Source organism: Galeopterus variegatus, unplaced genomic scaffold, assembly GCF_000696425.1.
Source record: "Galeopterus variegatus unplaced genomic scaffold, G_variegatus-3.0.2 Scaffold695, whole genome shotgun sequence".
Lineage (NCBI taxonomy): Eukaryota > Metazoa > Chordata > Mammalia > Dermoptera > Cynocephalidae > Galeopterus > Galeopterus variegatus.
Genome location: NW_007726806.1, coordinates 153,492 through 163,246, shown reverse-complemented (window position 1 = coordinate 163,246; position 9,755 = coordinate 153,492). Strand labels below are relative to the sequence as shown.

At 58.3% G+C, this 9,755-nt stretch overlaps 1 protein-coding gene across 1 annotated transcript in view; it reads left to right on the top strand.

Annotated features, from left to right (window-relative positions):
- The window catches only part of KDM4B (lysine (K)-specific demethylase 4B), a 129,850-nt gene extending 123,707 nt beyond the window's left edge, over positions 1-6,143 (top strand). The window contains exons 22-23 of the mRNA XM_008571520.1: positions 2,619-2,960; positions 4,030-6,143. Coding sequence (XP_008569742.1) covers positions 2,619-2,960; positions 4,030-4,206 — 519 coding nt within the window. The 3' untranslated portion in view covers positions 4,207-6,143. The remainder of the gene's footprint in view (positions 1-2,618; positions 2,961-4,029) is intronic.
- The last annotated feature ends 3,612 nt before the right edge of the window (positions 6,144-9,755 follow it).

Here is a 9,755-nt window from a genome sequence, read left to right as displayed (position 1 = left end):
CATTCGGGGCCAGGGGGCAGGCAGGATGCGAGAACGGGAAACAAGAATAGCCCCAATTTAGCTAACCTGGTGGCTCTCTCCCCACTCAGGAATTTCTTTTTTTTTTTTTTTCTTTTTTCCTTTTTGTCTTTTTTCATGTCCGGCAACGGACCGCAACCCTCAGTGTCGCGCCCGTACCGGACCGGGACCGGCAACGGGATTGCAACCCTCGGTGCTGCGCCTACCCCTCACTCAGCCAGTGAGCGGGAACCGGTCTGTATGTGGGATCCGAACCCTCGGCAGGAGCGCCGCTGAGCTCCCAAGCGGCGCACTGTAGCAGTGTGCCACCGGGCCAGCCCCACTCAGGAATTTCTAACCCGCCCAGGGTCTGTAGAGAAGAGTGCCCCAGCCAGGGCTTGGGGCTTTGGGCTTTGGGGGAGGGATTTGTGATTGACAGTATTCCTTTCCATCTGGGGCCTGCCCTGCTGCTCCTTGGATTCCCCTGCCTCCCTCCCTTCCCTACCCCTTGGGCTCCAGGCCTCTGTTCCTGCTGGTCAGCCTCGTATCCTGCCTGGAATGTTCTGTTGGCCTGTTATGAGCCTTTGCATGGAGCCTTCACCATGCCGCTTGTCTCTTCTGTGGGGTACCGTCACAGACCAAAGGGGTCTCCAAGGTGCCTGGCCGCTCTCTGCAATCGCCCCATCTGACTGCCCCCCGCCCAAGCAGAGAGCTCCTATTGGAACGCAGTGTCCCTCGAATAGTACACAGTAGTGTTGGTGGGGTTGTGGATGGCGTCCACTGCCCCTCCCTGGAAGACCCTCTTCTGGACAAGAGCAGATTTGGATTGGATCCCGAGAAGTGGTGGTCACGCCGGGATCTGCAGAAGGGGTGTGGAAGGTTTGAGAAATCAGGCCGAGCTCGTGCCGATCTCTGCCTCCCTTAAGAAACCTTGAAGATGACAGAAAAGACAAGTGAATAGACTAGTAAACGCACAGCGTGCTTGACCATGCCAGGAGAGCTCGCAGTGGATCTTGGCCTCATGCCCCAAAGAGGGACAAGAGGAAGCCACCTCTGCCCTGGCTGGCGAGTGGGAAGCCGCTGTGGCTCGGAGGCGCTCAGCTGCCTGCAAGGCCAGCGGCGGGAAAAGCTCAAAGAAGCTGAGCTCATGGGGGCAGCTGGCACCCAGCTAAAAAATAGAGCATGTCTGCTCTCCAGAGTTCCTGGGGGTGGGGGTGATGTCCCTGAGACGGGCAGAGGTTAGGCATCAGGCATGGGTCGTCAAGGGAGAAAGCTGGCGACAGGTTTTGGAAACAAAAAATGTGGGCAGTCCACTGTGGTGCACCCCCCACCTGCCCACCTCCATGGTGGTGGCAGGACCTCCAGGTACTGCACAGTGGTCGAAGAGGCGGCCCTGGTACTGTGTGGCACACACCACGAGGCCAAGTACAGCGGGGTGGGGCTGGTCACAGGAGTGCTGGGGGTCTGAGTGACAGCATGGGTTCCCTTGTGCCCACCAAGGGCCAGATGGTTAGATGGAAAAGATCATCACAGAGGGCTACAGGGACCCCCACTGACTATCCAGAACATCCAGAGCACACTCCCTCTCCAATGGGACCTCTCAGAGGCTTTCAAGAAGCACCATGTGGAGTGTTAGCACAGGAGAACCGGGGTCCAGTGTCCACAGATCTCTCTGTGTGATTTCTGTTTTTTCTATTGGTGGCAGCCAGTACAGGGATCCAAACCCATGACCTTGGTGTTATAAGCCTGTGCTGTAACCAACTGAGCTAACTGGTGGCCCATCTCTGCGTGATTTCTTAGAGCTGCTTGTGAATCTACAGAGTTAAAAAAAAAAAAAAAACACTTAAAAATCCATCTCGTGGAGATTCATGGTTAAAGTACAGTTCTGGGAGACCTCGAGAGAGGAAACCAACCCAACTATCCAATTTATCTACATTTCCCAAATTATGTGACCACAGACTCTTTCCCTGGAAGCCCCTCCGAGCGGCCCGGATCAGGCGCCGCCCCTTCTTGTTGAGTCCTGCGCTTCCTTGAGAATCTGGAGCGGATCTCCCCAGTCCTCTTGACCTAGAAACCTGAGCTAGTTTCTTCTGAGTTTCTAGAACTCACTTTTTCTCCTGGGGAGTCCGCTTTTCTGTCGTTATTGAATCACTGTGGCGCCTGCGAGAAGTGCGTGAGAGGCTGCATTGGGGGTGGGGTGCAGCACCTGGTCTGCAGATGGGGGAATGCTCCACGGACACCAGGACAGTAGGTGGCAGCTCAGGAACTCCTGTGATGGGAACTCCGCAAAGCCTGCTTCCAGTGACAGAGCTGAGACCCTGCTTCCCCCAGGCAAGGGAATCTTTTTCCAAGGGAGCTGGGGACTCAGACATAGGGACTCCCTACTGCAAAGGCACAGGAGGGTGACTGTCCAATCATCCATGCAAGAGACTCACAGACCAGGCCTCCTGGCCCTGCTCCTCCTGCTGCTCGCAGCCCCCGTGATGCCCAAGACAGAGTCCGCCCTCCCTTGGTGAGGGAGGTCGTCTGGGATGGCCGTGGCCTCACCCGACGGACTTCCGTACTCAGAGTTTCCAAAAGACACCTACACCTGTTGACATTCCTAGTGTTTGAGTTCTTAGGCACAAAGAGCAAGTTCTTTACAACTGGAACCTTATGCCCCCCCGACGAGAATGTCACGAGGGCCTGAGTATAACTACAGTGCCTTTCCTGGCACAGATGAATGGGTGTCCGTTGCTTTTATGAAAACGGGCCTCCTTGCATACAAGCTCCTCCAAGCATGTGCTGGCCTTGGGGCGCTAGGACATTGGCGATGGGGCTCAGACCAATATACTGCAGCCCCAACCCTAAGAACTACGTCCCCTTTGCAGGTGGAGTTTGAGGATGGATCCCAGCTGACAGTGAAGCGAGGGGACATCTTCACCCTGGAGGAGGAGCTCCCCAAGAGGGTCCGGTCACGGCTGGTAAGTCTGCACAATGCTGGGAAGCCACTTGGGCTCCGTGTTGCTTCTCAGAGCCCATCCAGGATGTGGCAGAGTGCAGATTACATCTCTGAATGGCCTTGACTGGTCCCTCCTCGACCTTTGTTGCCATGGGTGACACCCCACCATGCCATTCTGCCAGGGCCCAGCTGGTCCACCCGGTTCCTTTGCCTTAACACAGAAGGACCCCTGAGAGCCTGTGGTGGTAGGAGGGAGGGGATTATAGGAGCCCCAGCCCCTACCCCTTGTCACGAGAGCCTGGCAAGGCAGAGGACAAACCTGCCCGAAGCCCCTGCGTGCTGCAGCCACCATGGCCAGTGCGTTGTGAGGCTTACAGCACTCAGTGCCCAAGCGCCCACTGCAGCTGCTGGAACATCTCTGGGTGTTCCAGAGCACAAACCAGATCTGAGCACCCAGGTTGGCAGTTGAAAGAAAAAAATGCTTCAAAGCTCATCCCTTGTTAAAGAGGACTTGTGAGTGAGTCCTAGAGGCAGCAGATATAGTGAATGGCTTTTTCTCCCATAGCTGTTGCAGGCTTTTCTTTCTTTTTTAATCCCAAGGCAAGGTTTTGAGGGGCAGGAGGGCATGGCCAGAGGTAACTCAGCTCAAGAAAAGAGAATGTGGGGTTGCACTTCTTACAGGAGGGCTCAGCGGCTTTTTCTCCCATAGCTGTTGCAGGCTTTTCTTTCTTTTTTAATCCCAAGGCAAGGTTTTAAGGGGCAGGAGGGCATGGCCAGAGGTAACTCAGCTCAAGAAAAGAGAATGTGGGGTTGCACTTCTTACAGGAGGGCTCAGCTGACTTTGGCCTCAGGAGGTTCCCTTGGGGAGCAGACCAGAGCTGCCAGGGCCTCCCAGACCACTGGGGGGCCAGTGGCTGGGCAGGAGTGTGGGGCTCCTCTCACTTGCAGGATTAGGGATTCACGCAGAAACAGGAGTCGTCCAGTGATCAGTTGTCTGTGTCTGCAAGGTCGTTTGCTGGGAGACAGTGGCCCACGCCCCTCAGCAGCCCCCAGCAGCTACACTAACCCCTGTGCTCTCTGGTCTCCTGCAGTCACTCAGCACGGGGGCACCGCAGGAGCATGCCTTCTCAGGAGAGGAGGTGAAGGCCGCCAAGCGCCCGCGTGTGGGCACCACGCTCGCTGCTGAGGACTCGGGGCGCAGCCCAGACTATCTGACCTTCATGGAGAACTTCCTGCAGGCGCAGGGCCGGCCTGGAGCGCCTTTCTAGGACAGCCGGCCTGGGCGACCCTTCAGCCCAGCAAGGCAGGCCACGGCGGGTCCTGGGCGTTTGCTTGCTGTGAATTCCTGTCCTCGAGTCCCCCCAGCCCCTGAGGGGCTACCTCCGTGCTGTGGGTACCCCTCTGTGGGGCGACAGGAGCAGGCAGGACGCCGCACACGGCCCCCAGACTCAGGGAGCAGGGCCACGCGGGCTCGGGGCGGCCGGGGGTGCGCCACCCACTCAACTCAGATTTTTAAACCATGTAAGCTCTCTTCTTCTCGAAAAGGTGCTACCGCATTGCCACTGAGCAACCTTTGAGATTGTGACTTCTGTACATAATCACCTTTGTGAGGCTCTTTCTATAAATACCTATTGTTTTAAAAAAAAAAAAAGGAAAACAAAGAAAAGGAAAAAGTCCCCAAAGTTGTTTTCTAGATTTGTGGCTTTAACAAAACAAAACAAACATGTTCTTTTTCTCAGAACGAAGATACGCTGAGGGAGGTAAATGCATCTCATTGTTTTTTGTTGTTGTTTTAAAATATGATTTGTCTATTGAGCAGGCAGGGAAGGGGTGTGTGGCGGCTGGAATGTCCTAGTATCTCAAGGCAGTTCTGCAGCTGTCGTGTGACCTGCGGTGGCCCAGGAGGGTGGGCAGATGCCCCAGTCACAGGTGAGTGACTGGGTCTCACTCTCGCCTTGCCCTGGCTCCTGGACTGTGATGGTCCCAGCAGCTGCCTCCCGCCGCTGCCTGCACCTGTCACTCTCTGTGCCTGATAGGAGGAGGCCAGGGGTCCCTTGAGTTGCCGAGCCCACATGCCGGCCAGCAGGAGCCACGGGACCCAGGTGCCTGTCTCCCATGTGCCCGCACCTTTGCAAAACAAACCGTCTCTCTGGTTTGCTCCTCTATGCTTCTCCCCCCAAGAGAATCGCTCTACAGCTGAGGCCGCAGATGTTCGAGAGGCTTCCTCTCAGACAACACGTCCCCTGCACCCGCGAGGCCTCGGGGAGGAGGATCCCTGCGCGTGTGCCGGGCGCTGGTCAGCACCAAGCGCGGCCTCCCGGCGCGGCTCTCGGTGCGGGCTCTGAGCGTGTTAGGGTCGGGCCTTCCAGGCGGCACAAGTCTCATGGGGCTCCAGCCACCCAGGCGCCCCCCGCTTTGTCCAGTCTCCTGTGCAGGGAGGGCTGCCGGGACCCCGGGGCTTGGTCCGTCCTCCGCTTCTGCCCTCCGGGATCCTGTTTGTAACTCGTGGACTTGCGTGTTTGGGAGAAAGGGAGCGGGGGAGTCGCTGCTTTCAACGTGGGGGGATCTGCGGGTTGAACTGATGATGAGAGAACAGGTACTTCACAGGCCGGCTTGGGAAGCGGCTTCCCATGGTGGCCCAGGAGGGAGGCGGCTCCCGCAGCCCTGCCCGCCACCTCCACCCCACGCCCTCTGCGGGGCCACCTCCCGTCGCCCGGGGAGGCTGAGAAGATGATCAGCTTGTATAAAGAAAAGTTATTAAAGAGTGTTCTGATGGTTGCCAGGCCAGAGAACTATTTAAGGAAAAGGGAGAGAATCCTCTGTGGGGGGAGGAGGAAAGGTGGGGTTCCCCTGAAGCATGGGGTCTCCCTCTGCGGGTGCGCAGCCCCCGGTGCGGCCTGCGCTGTATTCATATGTAGTTTGCAAATGCTATTTATATTGTAAAGAGAGTACAAAGCAGCAGGCCCTGCCCTGCAGTGGGTCGGCCTCGGGGTGCAGACAGGCCACGGAGAGGGTGGCAGGGGACAGGCATTTCCCCCACGGAGACACTTCTGTGTCTTACTCTATGAAACACAGAACAAAACAGCCCACCCACCCTGGTTTTCTCCCCCACCCCAGATTAAGGATGCGCTGTATTTTCGCCTAATTTCCCTGCCTCTAGGTTCATAATGAATTAAAGGCTCGTGAGCACTGCAGATTCCCGCTCTGTGTCGCCTGACGTGTCTTCATTTCTGAGTTCGTGCTGGGGGATGGCTGGTGGATCAGCCCATGCATGGTGGACGGGGTTTGCTTCCAGAGTTGGATGTCACAGACTGTGTCCATAACGGACTCCCCTCATCCCCCCACTGTCCAGAGCCCTCCACGCCGGAGGCTGTCAGGACCCTGCATGGCAGCCCAGGTGGCAGGGGTGGCTGAGGTAGTGTGTCCCCCTCACTTGTCCTGGCCCAGAGGCTGTCCCATCCAAGACCTCTCCCAGCCTGAGCCCTAGGGCCATCATTTGTGGTGGGGGCTGGAGGACATGCCAGGCAGTGGGGTGAGGCTGGAACCCCAGCAGTCACAGACCCTATCGCGCATCAGTAATGAGCACCCACCACACCCCAGGCCCTGTGAGTGGCACAGGCCGCAGTGCCAGCACAGGAGGCCTGGCCCCGCCCCATGGGTCTGACGCTCCTGGGAGAGGCCCACGGTGAGTAGAACTGTGGGATGTGTCAGATGTGACAGTAGAAGAAAGGGAACGGCTGTGAGGGGTGTGGCCTGGGTGTCGCCGCAGTTTTAAACAAGGACACCTGAAGGGAGGTAGGATCCATGGGCGCAGCTTGGCAGAACAGCACGTGCAAAGGCCCTGGGGCAGGACCAAGCCTGGCACGGAGGAACAGTGAGGAGGCCCATGTGGCTGCAGCACAGTGAGGAGGGGGATTGAGGGAGAAGGGGAAGAGAGGGAGGGGACAGAGCAGGTCATGCAGGGTCTTGTGGGCTACGGGGAGGAGTTGGGCCTTTACTCTGAGGAAGGTGGGAGCCATGGAGGGCTGTGGGCAGAGGAGGGACAGGGCCTGACTCAGGTGCTCACGGGCGCCCTCTGGCGGCTGCGGGGAGGACATGCGGGGAGGCGGGGTGAGGGTGGGAGTCGGGCCCAGGGTGGAGGCGACAGGACAGTCAGGTGCAGTGAGAAGTGGGCAGATTCAGGGTATGTTCTGAAGGCAGGACTGATGGGAGGGGCCGGGGGGGCCCAGGGTGACTTGCATGTTATCACCTGAACACTTGGAAAGACAGAGTTGACAGAACTGGGATGGGGCTGGTCAGATGTGAACGCGAGATCCCCCCCGGGAATCAAGGGGTGGCTGGCCTGGGTCTGGGGACGGCCAGCCCCAGGGTAGGCATCCAGGGCCTACAGCTCCCAGGTGGGCAAAGTCACCTGGCAGGGAGTAGATGGGGGCAGGGAGGGACCCAGGACTCGGACCGGGGTGACTGTGGTAGGACGGGGAGGGACATAAAGAGGAGCCTAGACAGGGCAGCGGTGACGGGGGCTACCCAAGAGGTGTCCCTCTCCGGCCTGGGGTCTCCTCAGCAGCACAGCATCCTCCTGGCCTCTCAGCCCACTTCCAACATCCTCTTGACACTGCAAGGACTCAGTTTCCCCCTCTGCTTCGGGGGGCAGAGGGGTGGGCTTCCTGCCACTCCCTGGGAGCCAGCGCTGGGTGAAACGTGTGGCCAGAGCAGAGCGAGCAAGGGGCAAAGGTGGGGTCGCTCTTTTCTCCCAGAGTCTCACAAGCCTTCGCCACACGGAGCCAGACACAGCCACGATGGGTCAGCGTCCTCTGAGCGTCCCCCACACCTGGTGGACCCATTTGTCTTCAGACCCCAGGAGGGGCTGCCATCCGGCCATCTGCGTGTCTGCACGGGCAGAAACATCCCAAGACGGGGAAGGCAGTTTGGTGCAGGCCATTGTGTCTGCCCGGCCAGATAGGTCCCAAATGTGCCACTGCGTGGAACTGACAGGGTCAGTGCTGGGGACCGCATGGGCACCCCGGATGCTGCCATGTGCAGGACCCTGCGGTCAGCAGCGGAGTTTGGCTCATTTGCTCAGGCAGCAATATTTTCCCTGAACCACCCTGTGCCAGGCCCTGGGGAGATGGCTGAGGAGAAGAAAGACACAACCAGAAGTACCGCTCTGACACGTGCCCTGAGGGACAAGGACAGGACAGAGGTGGAGGGTAAGTGGGTGGGGGGTCACAGAGACCTGTCAGAGGGATGTTGGGGAGACCCTTCTAAAGAGGGGACGTTTAAACAGATCTGACCCCTCATGGGACAGTGGGTCTGAGAGACTCAGGCTGTGGGAACATCACCACTGAGTGGTGTCCTCCTAGGGCGATGCCCCACATCCTACACCCCAGGCCAAATCGGGCCCTTTGACTGTTTCTGTAAATAAAGTTTTATTGGCACACGGCCACACCCAGTCATTTACATACAGCGGCTATCCTCCAATGGCAGAGCCCGCCAACCTGAACATGTGTAGTATCTGATCTTTTACAGAAAAAAGTGTGTTCGTCCCTGACCTGGAGGAAGCGGGAGGTGGCAGCCTCCACTCCTTCCCCATGCCTGCGACAAATGGGTCTCTCTTGGGGACAGCCTCTCTGTGCCCAGACCCACCCTGTCTCTCAAAGGCTCCCAGTTAGGCGGGCGGTGTCCCTAGCGGCCCCCCAGCCCCCTGGAGCATGACAGAAAAAGGGCTTTACCCAGGGACCCTCCATCCACCCCCGGGGATCTCTGCCCTCTACCCTCGGGCCACCCCTGCTCATCCTCCTAACAGCTGGGAGAAAGACGTGACATGCTTGGATGCAGCCCCTGCAGCTGTCCCCCACCATTTGGCCTAGGCAAGGGGGGACAGAGGATGCAGCTTCCCTTCCCCCTGCAGCCCGTGAGTTCTGGTTCTAACCTCGACCTGGTCATGATTCATGTGGCCAGCCACCCACCCCACCTGCTCCCCCAAGCCCCAGGCTGCCCCCACCCCAGTGAGGCTGTCTGGGGACACCAAGTCACAGCCCATCATGACCATTAGGGGTATAAGCATCCCAATGTCGCCCTGGGCCGCAGAAGCCAGGCGCAGTCAGCGCGCGCTGTCAGCTGCGGGACATGCCTCGGGCCTGGCACCCGCGCCAGGGAGTGTTATTTATGGATTAGATTTACTTAGTGCTTTTGCTCTGTTAATGGAGAAAACAAGAATTATTTGCTGCCACCCGCAGCCCAAGGGGTGACACATGGTGGCTGTGGAGGCGAGGTTGGGGAAGAGTGAGCCTCTGGGCACATCGGCACATCATCCATCCCAGTGACAGGGACAAATGATCCCCCTCCCGGCAGCTTCCAGAAGGCAGCGGAGAGGGGCCTCAGGGCCCAGACGGTGCCCACCCGCACCCCACGAGCCCCGCAGCTGCCTGCCTTTAGAAACATGAAGCCCAAGATGTGGTTTGGAAATAGTCCCCGTGGCTCCCGCCCCTTCCAAAGACCCCCACCAGCCCCCCAACACTTACTGTTCTCTTGCCCCCTGAATTCGTTTCCCAGGGGTACCATGACAAAGTGCCACAAACCAGGGGTGTAAACAACAGAATTATCCTTTCACGGTTCTGGAGACCAGAGGTCTTAGGTCAAGGTGTGGCCCCTCCAGAGGCTCTAGAGGAGGATCCTTCCTGCCTCTTCCAGCTTCTGGGGGCTCCAGGTGTTCCTGGACTTGTGGCTGTGTCACTCCAGTCTCTGCCTCCATCGTCACATGGGCATCTCCTCTCTGTATCTTTTCTGTGTGTCTCATAGAGGGACACTTGTCATT